This window comes from Monomorium pharaonis, chromosome 2 (assembly GCF_013373865.1).
Source record: "Monomorium pharaonis isolate MP-MQ-018 chromosome 2, ASM1337386v2, whole genome shotgun sequence".
Taxonomy (NCBI): Eukaryota; Metazoa; Arthropoda; class Insecta; order Hymenoptera; family Formicidae; genus Monomorium; species Monomorium pharaonis.
In genome coordinates, this window is record NC_050468.1 from 14,343,776 (window position 1) to 14,362,023 (window position 18,248).

General features: G+C 41.6%; 1 protein-coding gene across 6 annotated transcripts in view; it reads left to right on the forward strand.

Moving 5' to 3' along the window:
• The window catches only part of LOC105834902 (polyglutamine-repeat protein pqn-41), a 385,320-nt gene that overhangs the window by 11,623 nt on the left and 355,449 nt on the right, over positions 1-18,248 (forward strand). For 3 of the 6 annotated variants that reach the window (XM_012677736.3, XM_012677743.3, XM_012677745.3), the window contains exons 2-3: positions 9,981-11,772; positions 12,127-12,440. The exons of 1 other annotated variant lie outside the window; for it this stretch is intronic. In XM_012677736.3, coding sequence (XP_012533190.1) covers positions 12,255-12,440 — 186 coding nt within the window. In that variant the 5' untranslated portion in view covers positions 9,981-11,772; positions 12,127-12,254. Of the gene's footprint in view, positions 1-9,980; positions 11,773-12,121; positions 12,441-18,248 lie in introns of all 6 variants that reach the window. 2 more of the 6 variants (XM_012677738.3, XM_012677741.3) reach the window with 2 other exon arrangements.

Genomic DNA, 18,248 nt, shown 5'->3' on the forward strand with positions numbered 1-18,248 from the left:
CAAATTGCTTTTGAGCGGCTTTTTAACCCCTCGCTCTCTTACACGCGACCAATTTCGCGTTCTAATTGCACTCCATCCATTGATTTACCGCGCGTGATATTCTTCACAGAAGAAATTCGGCTACTCGATTGTTTCCTTGAAAATTTTTTGTACGGTTGAAGGATAAGTACTTAAAATTACAGAGACTATACCGCCGCATATAATATTGATGCCTTACGTAATCCTGTGAAATGTCTAAAATAGAGGGATAATCTTTTCAAAGCGTTTTAATTTTTATTATTATACGACATTAATTAAATTAATTTTCGCTAATGTATTTGATCACAATTTCATTTAATAAATTGCGCAGTTGTTAAATTACGTTATTAACTTTATTATTATAATTTTGTGGATGGTATCTTTGAATAAAATGCTAGTAAATTTCATGTATACATTTAGCATTTATTAAAACAAAGGTTAATTGATGTACGTGCGTGCGTGCGTGTGAATAGGTTTACCATTTTATTTTTCCCAAGTCTTAACAATTGCAATAAATAAAATTTCACTAAATTCCAATAATTTACATCAATGAAGTGACTCGAGCGTAATGTTGCGCGTTATTTTTTAATGCGCTGGCTAAAAATGCCGATATCCCGTTCCTGATGTTATACGTGGTATGCTTTTAGCCCGAAAATGCGCGGCGCGCGGAAGCTCTCGTTGGGACGAAAAATATTCTCCGTGTAATTGCACGCAACCATTTGCGTGCGAGACTACGTACGAGCAGCGAAACATGCTGCGGGCCTGCTGAAAATGATACTGCGTGACGACACGATGCGATGCACGATGTGCGATCTTTCTTTTAATGAAAATTTGCTGAACATCAAATATTTTTCTTCTTCATTTTTCGTCTCTTCATGCAACGTAAATTTTTTTAATGACCGTCCGCTCTCTCTCTTCTTTACGGCTATATTATTTGCACTCTCTTAAGATAGACCATATGAGAACGGTTAGAAATCATGCTTACCATTATGTTTATCTTGGTATTCGCTCAGGGAATTAATATTGCTTGGAGAAAACCCATCGTATCGCTTTCGTATACTTTTTTTCGGTATTTCCTAAGTAGAGCGTGTCGTCACCGTCAGATTAGTTTTTAAAAGCAAATTTCTTTATGAATACAAAATCGGGTTTTTTTTCTATAACGAAAATTGAGCGAAAAATCAAGATATAGATATAAAATTTTGCCTGTAAGTGTATAATTTTGTCGAATTAAAAATCTTAGCGATGTTAACACAAAGGATATTTTATTTCAACGATAGAAATTATAATTTGGAACGAAGTTCCGAATGATTAAAATATCAAATGACGCCAATTTTTCGTTGGGGACGGATTAACGTGCAGTTTATTGGAAAATCCCAATTTTACATGACGGCTCATGTCGCGTTGTATCATATCGCACTATAAACTGTGTTATCATAAACTTCGATAATGGTTGAGAAACGGTACGCCGCGCATAAAGTTGTATTGGATTAAAAAGTTAGGGCGCGCTTGAATCTCGAAGCGCAGCAATAATTTCCCGACTGGCGGATATTTCTTGAAATATATATATATATATATATATATATATATATATATATATATATATATATATATATATTTCGCCGGCGCGGAATCTCGACAGATGTGGCAACTTGTTAGCTCGTAGAAACTTAAATGCGCTCGAAAGTGCGAACGTAAAATCGGATAGTCGCGCGTAGACGCGTATTTGCGCCGCAACGACGATGACGACGACGACAAAGCAGCGCGCGGCGCACGCAAATGGATGCATACCGCGCGGCGAATCGGCGATCGATATCTCCATTGTTTTCCATTCGGTTGATAATACCACGGTTTTATGTATATAGCACTTTTGCGTTAGCGCGGATATACCTCCTCGTTCTCCTGCTCTCCTGGATAAAATCGGGCGTCGCGAGACGCGAGACTTGCGATGCCCTTAATTTCGATTTCTCCCCCTGTCCAGCGGTAGGTCCGTCCGCCTGCAAACGCGTGTGTCTGCATCGCCATTTAAGGAATTTTTCGAGATGAATTTATCCCATCGGCTCGCGTTCGCGCGAATCTGTAAATACGGAAATGCAAATGTGACACGGCTGGCTCACACGCACTTTGTTCTCTGCATTATTAAGTTGCTTACTTTTCAGCGAAACGTAACTGCGGCACGCTGCACGTAACGCGGCTTACGTTGGCATAAATTTCAGGCGTTTAATCCTCCGTTTGTTTCACCCGTTTGTTTGCTTCGCATTGTTTTCGCGGCACTTGACCGTGTTTCTACTATATACCAATAGACGTGTGATAAACCAAGCTAACGACGAAAGACGTTGGTCACGGAATCGTTTAAATAATATAACGCGAATTACATAGATAACTTCAGGTAATTAACTCCGATTAACGATTTCCCATACCTTTTCTAGGTCACAGTTTTATTTCGAGTACGTCTTACTTTTTAACGGATCAAATTTCGATTATGGATTTCGCGACGAATTTGGAATCGATTTTTCGTTACGGTGAATATTTAATAGAGAGCTATTAGTCACGCCGACACCTCCATTTTCAGCATGACGTAACTTTGTAACTAATACCGGTAAGAAGATCCCGCGTCTATCTCTGATGCTTAGGGAAATATCGAACTCGAGAGAAGCCCGTCGATTGTTTTTCCCTCTTTTCTGACAAGCAACCTTTTACTAACTGATGTATGTGTGATGATTGTTTTCAACTTTAGGAATTAGATTCAATTCCACACAAACAAGGTAACGCGCAAAGTAACGCGCTGCGGTCTGGATAATAATCAGTTGACTGCGTGCGAGCTCGTAGGATGCAATTTGTTTTCTAACAAGCATTCGCCCGCCCGCCTCGATCTTGGATTACGCGAATTACTATTTTATCATGGATGTAATTAGAGGCTGTTTCGGAGTTACGCGCCGTTTAATTCGACATTTCGTTACTTACAAGTAATCTTTACATGCCGATTGTTTTCATCTTTAGAGATCTGATTCGGGAACCTAAAAGAAAATAATTTATGCAAAAAAGCTTAATATTGTTTAGACTTATACAAGGTGTTCAGTTTTGATATGATAAAATATTTCGTAAATAAGAAAACAATTTTTTAAACAAAAGTTGCTTAGTTTTAAAGGACACGGCCGATAATGCACTGTTTATGAGATATTTTATCATAATAAATATAATAAAAAAATATAATATAATAAAAATATTGTAATATATATATATATCTTCTTTATATCATTTTAAATTGAATACCTTATATATGAGTAATAATCTAAATAATATTGAGCTTTTTCTTTTAGTACAAATGATTTTCTTTCAGGTTTCCAAATCAGATCTCTAAAGATGAAAACAAGCGGCGTAACGTAAAGGTTACTTGTGAGTAACAAAAACCCCCGAAATGTCGATTAAACGGCGCGTAACTCCGAAACGGCCTCTAATTGCGTCCGCGATAAAATAGTGATTCGCGTATAATCCGAGATCGGGTAGGCGGGCGAATGAATGCTTGTTAGAAAACAAATTGCATCCTGCGAGCTCGCGCACACAGCCAGCTGGTTATTATCCATACTGCGATACAGCGCGGCCGAATGTCAATTATTTCTCGCGCGTTACTTTGTACGGCCAGTGCATTAACTTCCTTAATGAACGAAATTCGGCTGCCGCGCTCCGACAGTAGGCGGAAGAGAACGGCGTGTGTTTTCCGGTCTTCCTCCGAAATTTCCCCGGCAGTACGCTGATGCAAAACAGCAGGGAACGATTTTCCCTTGGTGCTCGCCTCGCGGATTCTCCTTATCACGTGCGTATCAAAGCACGGACGTGCAAAAGAAAAGTAGTCCCGAGCGGAAAACAGCAAGTTCGTATTCGGCGCATGCGAATTTGTAGCACAAACGCCCTTACGGCAGTGCACGCGGCGGACGAGCGAGCGTGATCGTGTCTTATTTTTACGACATTGCTCCTGCAGGAATTCTAAACCCTTTCAAAAAGATCCACTTACTGCCACAGCGTCACTATACGCGCAGCATTGTGTTTACTCGGATCTTCGTTGCTCCGCGGGAAAGCTTCCGGTTGCTTCCTTCGTATTGGATATATTTTCTGTGACTCTCTCTCTCTCTCTCTCTCTCTCTCTTTTTATCTGTCTATATCTCTCTTCATTTTTAGTTGTCCTATTTCTAAATAAACCGTTGATCAAAGGTTGTATTTGCACCAAAGAAAAAAATAAAAATTATTTAATTTGTAATTTTGTTTTTGTCATTTTATGTAACAAAATTTAGATTGGAATTGTAATCGTAAACTAAGATATATACCTATATACCTATATGTATATGTATGCATGTATGTATATAAACTTATATATGAATTATTAATTATTATTTTTTTGCTGTGATATTTCCGATAAAGCATGTAAATTTAAATATTGTATTAGACATTGGAAGAGAATTCTTTTTTTATCGATTTAAAAGTATAGTCTCATGTAATAGAAAATACATATTTCAGAGAATTGATTTTTAGAAATCATTACAAACGATAATACAAGACAGATATTTTTAATTTCTATACTTCAGATTAAAAGTGAACTTACATAAGGAAATAATTAACTTTTAATTTGAGGAATATAAAGTATTTTATTTCTTATTCTTTACGAGATAACAGAAGCTTCCCAGTTAGAAACTTTTATATGAATCTAAGTTACGCGGCAGTTATCGAGGTTGCATTCAATGAATGAGTGAGTGAGTGAGATACAGATAGAGAGAGAGAGAAGGGGGGGGGATAAGAGTACCGGTTGTATCCATGAGTATGAGAAAGAAATACGATAATATCGAAAACGTAGTTTGCTCCTTCGGATACATACCCAAAATCCTTTTAGCTAATTTAATCGGATCTAATTCCATTACACAGCCGGCAGCAACCCTTAAGCCCGGTCGTTTCCATTGTTTCATTCCGTTAATTTCGCTTCTCTTTTTTTTTTTACTTTACTCTCGGTCTCGCTCACAAAGGGAAACCCATCGAATGAACGAGCGTGCTCATGCACACACGCACACACGGCTATCCGCGTGCAGAATTGCACGTGCCCGCTCGTACGATCCGGGTAATCAGGTGCAATCTATCGGAAATGTTAAAAATCATTTTTTCTACCTCACCGCTTTTTATCCTCTTCTCTCTCCCTTTCTCTCTCCTTCTTTCTCGTCTCTGACACTGTGTGCCTCTATTTACGTAACTTTCTCTCTCGTTCTCACGTGTGCACTCATCCTCTGTCGATTGAATCGCTGGCTCTCGCTCGGCGTATCGCCCGGCACCGACGGATTTGTCGACCGCAATCACGTATCCAACCGGGTGCATTATAATGGTGACATTATAAATGGACCGCCCGACAAGTAAAAGCTCGCAGTGTGAAAACCACATCTCTGGTTAATATCCGGCACGTCACTATTTTCAAATTGGAACGCGATCTATGTATCTTTTTTAATTTTTATTTTATATAGAAATGTTTTTGTATGTAAATGTAAAATAAACACACATGAATTAAATAAAAAATGTACTTTCGAAATGTATCTAATTCTCGGATATTTAATATTGAAAATTAACGTATTTTGAAAGACTAAAAATGTAAATTTACGTCTTATCATCTTAATTAATTTTGATAGTAATTTTGTATTATCAGAACTTTTATGTTCTTTTATGTATGTGTAGGAGAAACGAAAACTGAATTTATTAGACTATGAAAGTTGTAAAACTACAAGAGATAAAGATCATTAAATTTTCATCAAATAGAAATAGTAGACTAGAAAAATCTCAAGGTGTTATTTATCGCGGTAATATGTTATCTCTCAAGAATCTTCAATTCTAATTCGATTTATGTCGTGAAAAGTTTCGTTTTTGCTGCATTTTTTAACGGTACTCGGAAGTTAAAATATCATGCACTTTGCCACGTAGCACTTTTGCAAACATAATGCGCGCGAAGTTTCGATCCATACATTGAACACGCATGCAGCGAACGGTGCATGTTCGGCACACGTGCTCCTTACACACGTGCGTGCGATAAATACGCGCGTTTCGCGCGCGCGTCGGTCGAGGTATGGTAAAAAGGCAGGTTAATTAGAAATTCAGAGATTCGTTTTGCGCCGCCGGATTTTGACTCGGACGATGAGAACGACCTTCGAAGGGTACGAGAGCTCGCGGCGTTAGTGACGAGGACGAGGTCGAAACGTCTGTGTGAGATATTGATTCGGGCCGGCCCTCTTTCCTGCGGTAGTCACGTGAAAGAAGAAGTGGACGCGAAGCTCGAAGCCGCATTCGTGCACGTATATCGATTCGACCGGCAGAACAAGAGAGAAAGGGAGAGAGCGCGCGCGCAAGAGAGAGAGAGAGAGGGAGAGAAAGAATGGGGAGAAAGAGAGAGAGAGAGAAAGACATAGAAGCTCTCAAGCACGCGAGTCACGAGAGAAAGAGAAATATCTGAACGTTAGTCGTGCCTGCGCTCGACCCGAGCTCTGCGTAATAATTATTGATAGAGCCGAGCCTGTCTCGTTTTTCCCGATTAAAATTTGGCACTGCGGCGGTATCGTCAATGAATTCGTTCTATATCAACAACAACAACAACAACACGCGCGATCTGATTCAGCGGAGACACATTAACCCTTATTTGATATATTTTCTTCGGCGAAGCGATGTTTAATCGTAATAACGCTTTTGATGCTAATGTTAAATGTATAGTTTTATATATTTTTTTGATTTACGATTTAATAAGTATACATGATATTTTTTTAATTTTTTAATATTGGGTGTTTTTAAATGCTTAATATTATTTGTGTATTAATAAATAATGAAACAATAATATTTAATAATACATTTTAATTTAATTTATTGAAATATTCCAATTTAAAAGACGTTATTATCTTATAAATTTTAATTAAAAAGTAATTTTTCTCTAAGATTCTCACACGAAATAAAAATGTGTAAAATATTCAGCGGAGTGAATATAATAATGTATGAGAACGATAAACTGATTTGTATTGATAGTATACTAAAATTATGAATATAAAACTCCGAATTAATAAAGGTTATAAGTAAATAGAAGTTGAAATATTTCAGACATCACACACACACACACACACACACACATATACATGTACATATTGAACAACGAGCGAATGAACAAAATAAATCCAATAGGTTTATAAAACTGAAAAGAGTCTGTTTGCCTGGATAAAGGTTAAAGCTGAATTGACATATTTCTTTTCTGGATGCGGCAATTTATCACGTGTAAGCTTCATGTGTAAGCTCATTCGTAACATTTTTTATGCTTTTGGATTCTAAAATATATTTGATTGTTGATTGTAATAAATTTATCGGATTATCGAAATCGCACACTTTGTTGTCTATTGGGATACGTTTGAATTGTTATTAAATGGACAATAGCTTTAAAATGTAAAAAAACTGCAATATTGGAGCTATATACAAAAAGTATTATATTTAGTTTCTAACTAGATATGTTTACATTTTTTATGTTACTGCAGACATTTTCAATTTGATGATTCATATTTTTAATTACCTTAATTAATTTAATAAAGACGTTTGTTTAATTTTTATTTATTAAAATAAAACAAATTATTTCTGTCATAATTGTTTATAATTGTTTACTGCGGCATTTTTTCTGAGGAAATCTTAATTCTAAATTATAGTTTGCTATTAAGTATTCCAAGTATTTTAATAGGGCGTGAATTAATATTAGTTAATACAATTTAAAAGAGATTTTGAGATTTAATAAATTAATTAAATCAAACAAAGATCCTGGCATCGTTACAAATAATAAAATAAGATATAGAGAGATTAATACAGAAATTCTCAAAAAGCATAAAAGTTTCGATCTATATCAGTGGATTATAAGCCAATTTTTAGTAGATTACGAAACATTTTTCAGTGATACAATGATAGGAACCGAAATTAAATTTGGATTGAGTTACAATTACCAAACTCCTTGTAAATAATTTATATTAATGTCGATATCAAACCTATCAAATAGAAAAATACTCTCTGAATGGCATGTGTATTATCACTAATTTACAGTATACTTATAGCTGTGATAATTAGAGAATATTTACTGTTTTTTAGTGATTTTTACCGCATCATAATTACTGTATAATTACTGAAAGATCGGTTTATTTCTTTCATCACTAAAAACCAGTGTATTTTTACTGATTGTAATTTAGAGAGTATAGGAAATAGTGCATTCTTTTCACATTTTCATATTTCATACCTCATGTATATCATAGAAGAGAAAGAAATAGATTTATAAAATTACATGCAATAAGGAATAAAAAATAGACGGAATAAAGTGTAATATCTCGTGAACTATTATCGATTTTTTTTGATAAATTTACTAAAATACTTTTATGCAGAACAATCATGATTCTTTTCATTATTATGTAAAAATTCAATTCCATTATAAAAAGGCGATTCTCATATGACCTCTAAAAATTACTTTTTTTCTCAAATTAATATTATATTATTATTTGTTCTTCTCTAAATCAACTTTTGCCTGAAATGTTTTTATATCCTTCAATTTTCCATATTTTTTTTATAGTTGCTGAGAAATCTCAATGCGTCATTTAAAATGGGGGATACCCTGTACATATAATTTCATTTTCTGTTTGAAGAATTAATCTTTACGAGTACGTGACATCTTAAACAAATAATTAATCACATTTGATACTTTGGCGATAATGAGACTTCGCGGAATCTTCGCGTTGCGTTTCGTTCAGCGATTCTCTTCTCGGCGAAATTTGCGGCGAAAACAAACGATCGCGCTCGAAACGTTTTTCTTTGCCGGCGCGGTGCGGACGTTCGCCGCTCTGTTCGTGTGTGTGTGTGTGTGTGTGTGTGTTTGTTTGTGTGTGTGTGTGTGTGCGTGCGCGCCGGACGCGCACACATACGTTGCCATAACTCGCGCTAGGTAACATGAGAAACGGCGACTCGGGCCCGCTTTTCGTAAGCGGCTTACTTGCGCGACGGAAAATTGTACTACAGTCCTGGCCGCGCGCGCGTGCCTTTTTCTTCGCCTTAACTGTCTCTACGTCGTCGCACATAAAATACACGGCCGTCGTCCCCCCGTTCTCTTTTCACCCCCGAAACGTTCCCCGGATGTTTATGCGGCACGTAAGCAAACACAGTTTTTCTCCGGCTAATGTACGCAGGAGATCGCGAAGAGTTATTGCGTTGTGAGTTTTTCGCAGCTAGAATTATTAAATTATATGGCGTTTTACGCCTGATGTGCGCCCGCCCGTTCACTCGGTCGATTAGAATTACCTTTAACTCTTTTGATAACAGTATTGACTATCTTTATGGTTCACAGTTTAATTAAATTAATTTTTAATATTTGGATTAATTATCTATCTCTTTTGTATTATAAATTACAATACATTTGCAAAGCCGCGTATATATTTGAACATTCCTGCTAAATCCCAGATAAACATTGATCTCGCAAATATCTAACGTCTCATTTATAATAGATTCGTAATAAGTCTAGCAAATTTCGCGGATTGCAGGGAGTATGTTTTGAATTTTACATTCAGATTATTCTGACAAATTCTTGGACGTGTGACCCGCGTTTTATTCGCGCGTACCGACGAAGGGAGGGAAAGGGAAGTGGACGAGAGCGGTATTCGTCGATATTTTCGGTGGATTCGAGTCGCGATGTGTCCGCAATCCCGACATTGATAACGTCTGTCGTTTGTGCTCGAGCGTGCTTGTGCATTGTGCGTAGTCCTGCGCTTTTCCGACTCCATCTATCTGTCTGTTCGCGGCTTGCGCTTAACCCCCAACCCCCCGCCCGCCCTTTGGCGCTCATCCCCCCCTCATCCCCGACCGCCTACCCGAAAGCCCGAAACAGAAAGCATTTTAAGCCTTTGCATCCGCAGTAACGCGAGTTTTCGCTTTTGGTATGTTTCCAGAACAGCAGGAACCGGAGTTCGACCGCGCGGGAGGAGCCAGCAGTGCGCCGAATAAATGACGTAAATCCGAGGAACGGAAGCGCAACGTCACTCGCTAACTTGCAATCCTCTCCTTCCCCCCGGTCCCCCCTGCCCTGCCCTACCCTTCCCCCCCGGGAACCCCCCTTCCCTCTCTCTGTCTCGCCATTTCCGTGCCTGTCCCCTCCTCCTGTCATCCCTGGAACCCTCCCTCTTCTGTACGGGTCCGACCCCGACACGACCCGAAGAACCTCAGGCACGACCCGGCCGCCGGACCTTTGCCCTCTCTTGTCGCCTGTACGCCCGCTTTGTCGCCCGCCGTCTTCACGTGCTTACAACACCACCACCACTACCACCACCACCCTCTTACCGCCCCTACTCGTCGTCATCGCCTTCGTTACGATTCTCTTCGCACGCTTCTTCTTCGGCGTCGAACAGCCATCGCCTTCACCACCTCCTCCTCCATCGAAGTTTGCATCCAGTCCACGAAATTTCGAAATAACCGATTCGCACGTCGCCGTTCCTCCCGGCTCCGGCAGGACGGCGCGTAAGGGTTTCCTCCACCTTTTTACGCACGGAACAGCGGCCCTTCCTTCTTCCCCCTTCCCCCCTCCATCTCCTGCTTCATCAGCAGCACCGGCAGACCGCCGTGGTGAACGAATACAGTTGTTCTGCACCAGCTCCTTCGCTGTACGACTACCACCGTCGTTCTAACTCCCTCCAGTAGACTCGCCGCCGCGAGACACACGCGTTGGTTTGAAACCGGCTTGAAGGACGCCACGACCGGCTTTTCGACACACGCATACGTAGGCCAACGGATATACATACATACACACATAAACACACGTGCGCTCCAGTACACCCTCAGCGGCGACCAACTGCCTGTGTGTGCATAAAGGAAAGGAGATACTCGTGCAAAAGCGCGCGCGCGTCTTGAGAGCACGTTCTTCTTGGTCGACGTTTAGCTTCGGAGGCTTTCAAGCTTTGCCCAACTACCACTACTACTTATATCGCTGCTTCTACTACCACCATCATCACCACGACCACCACTACTACGCCCAGACTATACAGCTTCTCAAGTGCGGCGTGCTGCAAGATCAAGGAAGGACAGAGGAAATAGAGTGAATGAGAGGAGTCGATAGACGAGATCGACGACTTACGACGTCGCCTTTATCACGAAGCCAAGAGAGTAGCGACCGCCATCTCGCCTAAAATCGACTGGTGCCTAATCGCTGTCGATATATAGCTTCACCTTTCTCGCTTCTTCTCTTTTCACGGTGGGATATCTTTCCATCCTGTCCTCCCTCTCGCCTCAGTATATATTCAGCTTTTACACCCTCCCGGAGATTATCGAGGGCGGGAAACGTGTGTGTTATCGCCACTATCGAAATATCGGCCTACGAGAGTAAAAGAGTTTCGTGAAATCTCAAGCCATCGACGACGACGCCTAAGTTGGCTGCTGCCGCGTTCCTCGTCGCGAAACGACGAGATCCGACATCAGGCAATAGAAAGAGAAGCAACCCCGACAAGTCACACTCGAAACAGCCGACGTTGCTATTAAACGCGAGTCTTTGCGAGACTATTCGACGTATCGCCGCGACGACAACGGTGGCGAGAGCCAAGTGCGATTTCGAGGTGAGGAAGAACGAAATCGCGAAACGCAGTGATCTCCCACGCGGAAAATCTACGCACAGGAAGACATCCGCGGGTCATCGCGTACATGGGACACTAAAATCATCGCATCGCGCTTAAACGAGAGATCTTCTGTCGTAAGGTATACAGTCTCAAGTTAAGTTGCATGACTCCGAGGCACACGCGGGATTTCGCGTACAGTGTCTGTGTGTGTGTATGTGTGTGTGTGTGAGTGGTAGGAGAAGGTGTGTGTCTGTGTGTGTCTGTGTGTGTGTGTGAAAGAGAGAGAAAGAACGAAAGGGAGAGAGGGAGAGAAAGGGAGAGAGGAAGGGGTGAGTGAGCGAGTGGTGAGAGAAGCTGACGAGACGAGACGAAAGTGGTGGAACGAAAGTTCAGTACCGGACGCCGCGAAATCCCGTGAACAAGTGCCGACGAGTTCGTGTCGCGAGGTGATCGTATTCGATAAACCGAAAATCTATATCCTTGACAAGATCAGTCGACGCGAGTGCACGCGACCGGGAGCCGATCATCACGAGGAAGAGTTTAGAAGAGAGTCCGGATTATTACTCTCTCACGGTAGAGGCCAACGGACGTGGACTCTCTCAGTCTTCCAAGAGTGGAAGAATGGCAATGGTCAGCATGAACAACCTACTGAACGGCAAGGACTCGCGATGGCTGCAACTGGAGGTTTGCAGGGAGTTTCAGCGCAACAAGTGCACCAGGCCCGACACGGAGTGCAAGTTCGCCCATCCGCCGGCTAACGTCGAGGTGCAGAACGGACGGGTGACCGCCTGCTACGACAGTATCAAGGTAACGAACCGTTGCATAATCGAGTTTTCGTACTCGCGCTCGTAACGAGCGCGTTCGCGCGGAGCGGAATCGTCGGTTCCCCCGCGCGCGGCTGATAAACTCCGCCTTCACTTATCTGACACCTTCGGTAAACCCGACGAGAGAATTATCTCTGCTATCCCGATGAAGTGTGAAACTCTATCGTTATCGCTACGTATTCGCATCGGTGCGCGACGTAGAACGGGGCTCTATTGATGTTAGGGCTCCCCTTAGTTTAATCCCGATTCTGTTAGATAAGTGAAGTTGTGTTGTTATATTGTAATTGAATATTATTTGTTTTATCTTAATTTATATATGAGCTAATAGAGGAGACTTGACATTTTAACGAGATAAGAAATATCGGCAATGGCATCGCCGATGATTTCAGTTAATAAATAGATGGGAATTATCCGTATCCTTGTTATTACGATCAGAAAATACAGTTCTGAGCCCTTTCGATAAGAAATGTCGTGCACTTTGATCTCGGCATGCCATTAAATTTTAATATTATAAGATAGACGAGATTACGTTGGGTTTATTTTGCGCCAGAGTAAAGTTTTTGAAATTGAGATTTAAGAAGATTATCCACAAGCAATTGCGAATCTGTAAATATCGAGGGGAGGCTTGTGCCTGTAGATCGGCATCAAATGCATTCTGAAGATTTTCCTTCCATCTCGCCTATAATCGACCCAAATGAATACATGTATACATCGTGAGATCGCCGATCGATCTTTCCTGCCTGGGCTTTCCGACTGTTGATCTCCCGATACAAAGCCGATAATTTGCAACGCCACGCGGTCGAGATAAGGAACCGGTTGTAATTTACGATGGGTAATAAGTCTCTTATCGTCGATCGGGCGCGCTATCGGCCCTCAGGGGGGAAAACGCCGGTTTATGGATTTTAGAATACACCGTCTCTCGCGCGTACGCGTTCTCGAGGCAAGGCGCGATTAAATGAACGCGAGAAAGAGGGGAAGAGAGAGAGAGAGCATCAGCAGCAGCAGCATATCGGGGGGTGGGGGGTGCGGCCCCGTCGCTCGTCTTCCGAGCGCGTCTCGGTAGATATTGAACCGGAGAATTGAATTCGCAGTTATTAATAGCGACAATTATTCAAACGCGCGGGGAGCGAGAGTACCAATCGACATCGTCAATAAATCAGACGGGCTCGAGGGAGGCAACGAGCGTTATGTAAAAATTGAAGGAGGCTCTCGAGCCCGACGTTCGTTCGCGCCGCCGTCGATGGTGCCGTATTGTCTGATGGCACCTATACACGCGCGCCCGCGATTAGATAAAGCGAGGAAGTATGCGCATACGTGTGCGCATACATATATGCATGTGCGATACTCGTAGGGTGCGGCAGTCGCGTAATTGCGTATACATATATCGGTGTAACATTGATATACTCTTCCGCAATAGAGGGTCCTTCGTCGTTATCTTCTTTCATGGTAATCTTAGATTATACATAAAGGCGGAATAAAGCATAGTGCTTTTTGCAACGTTATGGTCACCTATATTGTATACTTTCAAACGGAATTGCAGATTTCACAGGACTGATGAGTCACGCTTCGTTACAGTCACTCAGTATCACCGTCGCGTGTTAAAATTTTACTTTAATAAAAAATTTAATGCGTAAATTTGCATTAAATATTTTATGCTGCCGGAAAAATTGCGCGTTAAAGTTATTAAATGTATCTGTGTACCGGCGGTTTCGAAAATTGTTTTTAAAGTCATAAAAGAACATTGCTCATTTAAATACGATATTAACATTGAAGGATGCATACATATTTATTATTAGTCATTGATATTACCTACATTACATCAGTCATTAATATTACCTAAGAAACAATAATCTCAATCGATATTTATAATTGCAAATTGTTAGAACTGCTCTGTTCGTTGTGGCCTTAGAAGACCATTTCCACATTCCGTTGATCATTGGAAGTAATAGCTTATCTCTGCTGATTAAGGAAATCCGATTAAACTTTCTTAAAGAGGAGAGATCTATTTTTAGATTTGCAATTGAATTTTCCATTTATCGGGTAAGAGAGGTTTGCCCCGAATCTGCCAAACAGTCTAATTATTATTATACGTATTAATAGCACGTGGTGAACTCGTTCTTGCGACTAGAATTGTTAATTTTCGCCTTATGCGCGGTATCGTTGGTCGTTTTTAGACTCGGTCACGAATACACGTGCGGCATACGTCGAATGGCGTGATTAGATAGCGAGTGGCAAAAAGATAACATCCGCATGAGGGAGCGGCTTGCCGCTATATCCGAATATTCTCGAGGCGCGTTCACGGTCGATTCGTTTTTAGATAGATAGAGAAATACATAGGCCACGTACGTGTGTTCGAGTCGCGACAAGCGGAGAGCCGAGAGCCACATTTAATTCTGGAAGCTATTAATGTCGCGGGTAGTGCCTGAAAGACCGCCGTTGTCCGTCGAACTTTGGTCGTTTCTTTGCCTCGCCGTTCCTCGCACGTTCTTCCTCAATAATAGCGCTCGTTACGTTTAATCGCTCCGAATGAATGGAGGGGAACGGGCGCGGGCAAGTATGCGCCATAGCGTTTATACAAAGGTGGTCCAGAAGAGGTGCCAGCAGTCAGCGATACGTACACGTTCTCACGTTGTAAATTCGAGACGATTCTGCTCTAGCAAAAATTCGAAGAGCCGTCATATTATTCGACATCGCAGAGTGAGTCGAGTTGAATTCTTGTCGGGGCAACTGACTTCCGCACGTTTAAATCTTCGTTTAAAGATCGATACGGTTAAATATAATAACATCTCCCGAGGTCTGCCCACAACTATGTGAAATAACCGAGAAATAGGATTCCGATAACGTACTTGCTGCACGCAAGTTCAACTCGTCGGCGTGTCTATTTAATCCTGACTCACCGCGAAAAAGATCTCTCGTATTTTTTGACGGAAGGCAGGTACCTTTTGCGCGGCAGTCCGTGTGCGGAAAGATTAAAAACCTCCGTATTCCACGTGGAAGATGCGTGTTTGTGTGCGTGCGTGCGCGCGCGCGCGTAAGTAATACTAAGGATTCGAATCTGAGACGTTGTTAAGTTTCCACGGTATATAAGAGAAAGCCAAGCACTCTCGGGAGCACCGATATTACCCCTGAAGAAATATTAGCAATAAACCATTGCGTTACATACATCGGACCTCGACCGCCTCGCCTCCGTGGGTTTTCCCGAAGTCCTTCCTCCCGGAGTCTCCGGCTCGTTTCTTGCGCCGTTTAGGTGCCAGAAATGCCGCTCTCTTCGCATTTCGCCGATGAAATAAAGGCTCATTTTTCGACTGGGAAATAAAGGAGAGTGGCTATCGCCGTTTCCAACGTCTTATCGCTCCTCCCTCGGCGCGGATGGGTATCTCCGGGCAAAAGCTAGATTAATTTCACGGTGGGGGCTTGGACGGGGAGCACGGGCATAATTTCGGTCTCTGGTCCGCGCCAAAGCGAGTTGTCCGCGCGTTTGCATCGATTCGGGGCCGCGTGCTTGGCTTTTATTCCTGCAGCCGGCCCTTTTCTCGTTCTACCGGTATACGCCCGATAAGAGAGAACCCTATTGTCATGTTAACTGCAAGAATTACGCGCTGCAAAATGAAGGAAGATTGTACCAGCGGCTCTCCGTTCTCTCCCTTTTTCTCTCCCTTCCCTCGTGGCTTTGCATCGCACAAGAAGCCACTAATGACTATAAATGTGATCCGTAATCGTTTTCATGTTTCAACGTCATGACGAGATGATTGTTGCTTGTTGAGTATCTTCTCGAAAATATATTGGACGATTTAAAACTTCATCTTCCTCCGATCTTAAGTTATGTACGTGTAGGCGTCTTATCTTTGATTTCTTTTTATTGTACCAGAAATTACTAAAATGTCGGAGAACATTTTTGCAGAGAATATGAAAATACGATTAAGTAGGATTTATTCTGAGTGATGACAGAAATAATACATATATAATAATAAATATCTTATAATTCGTATAGCTTACGAATTGAAGTTATGTTATCTTGCAGAAAATAATCGGATATACGTAGACGAGATAACATAGTCAAATACTGTAGATAATAAAGAGTATTGAAAAAAGAATAGATTACATTTTATAATGCTACTGTACACAATACGCTATTAGGAGCATTCAATTTTTCGAATTTACATGACGTAATTTTCGTTCGTTCTAAAACTAAATGCGAAATACGATTTCACCTTCACGCGGGATTACTCGATATAACGCGTCCGTGTCGGCCCTTTCCCCCTTGTTACAGGCAAGCAGCAGAGTTCAAATGTATTTATTCCCAACAATGTGTTACATCGGACCGCCGCGAAGCGTAATGTTTTGTTCTCGTTCGTTAAAAGCGTAGTTCACGCAGTAGAGAGCGATATAAAAAAGCGCGACCAATATTTTTTTTATCGATTTGTTGTGATTGATACCGCGTCTAATTTCGCATCGCAGCGAAGATAGATTCTTTTATTTTACTCTTCTCACTTCCATTTGTCTGGCTTCGGCAAACTGGTGAAAATTACTTGCACTATTTTAAGAGAATGTTAAATGACGACTCTTTCCTCTTCATAACTAACGGCCAATGACTGACGAACAGAGTTTCTCATATCTATTCATTCACGTAGAATGATTGAGATTGATTTTAACGTCAGATTTACATTCAAAGTTTAAACGGATTAGAAATTAATAGACGTTCTCTAAGGATTGTTGTCACTTACGACTTTTTAACGTTTAACGATAAGTATTTTGACACAATTAAACACAAAGTTCTGGAAAAATAAAATTTATTCGAATTTATTCGTATAACAATAATTCTTGTTACTGCAAAGTACGAAACATATTCATTGGAAAAAAAAAACTCGGCTTTCAATATATAAATTCCAACCATTCGATATTTTAATTGAGGAAAATTCGATTACAGAAATTGGATCAAAGATTCTGTTATTAAAATTGAAATCGGGGCACCAGTACACGCGTTTTATCGAGGAGCGAAGTAGAAGCTGATTATACGGACACGCGGAAAAGATTCGCGGGGCGACGGTTAAAATTGTCGGTCTCGCTCGGTCGTGTTACGATCCCATTCGCCGCGCTGTCGCGAAATTTGCACGTTCGATTCCAATTAGGCCGATTGGGATGGCGCGGCGCGCTATTAAAGTAGACCTCCGGTTTAATCGTCTCTCCACCGCGACCGACGACGACGGCGACGACGATGACGCGGCCGTACGTCGACGTCGAAGCCTATATTTAAAGGGGAATATGACCGGATTAGATGTACCCAAGTTCTCCTTCGGCGTTGCCACTTTGGGGAATAAGCTTTTGTCTTTCATCCCTCCACCTCCCGCTCCCCGCGACTACTCCTCAACTTCGATTCTGGCGAAACTGCCCGCGCGTTTCCCTCCGCATAGTATGTGCTCGTAGCTCTTATTCAACCCTCGGCGCGTTATCGATTCCAATTATCTTAAAACTTTCAATTAATCCGGCTGTCGGGCGTTTTACGCGCGGCGGGAACGACCGTCGGCCATTTCTCGGGCGCAGATGTCGGGGAGGCGCACGGGGCCAGCGAGGCTGCTGAAATTTAATATTCGACGTCGAAATACTTTCACGCGGGAACGTCGAGCGTGTCGCGCCCGGGTATCGGCGGAGCGTTCGATCGCTTTGACGATCGTGACGAAATCGTTGTTTAAATAACGGTAATCAGATTCTATCCCGAACGATACCGAATGAATGGAAGCATTCGGGTTCCATTAAGTCTGGACATCTTTGGGTTGACGTAATACACACATAC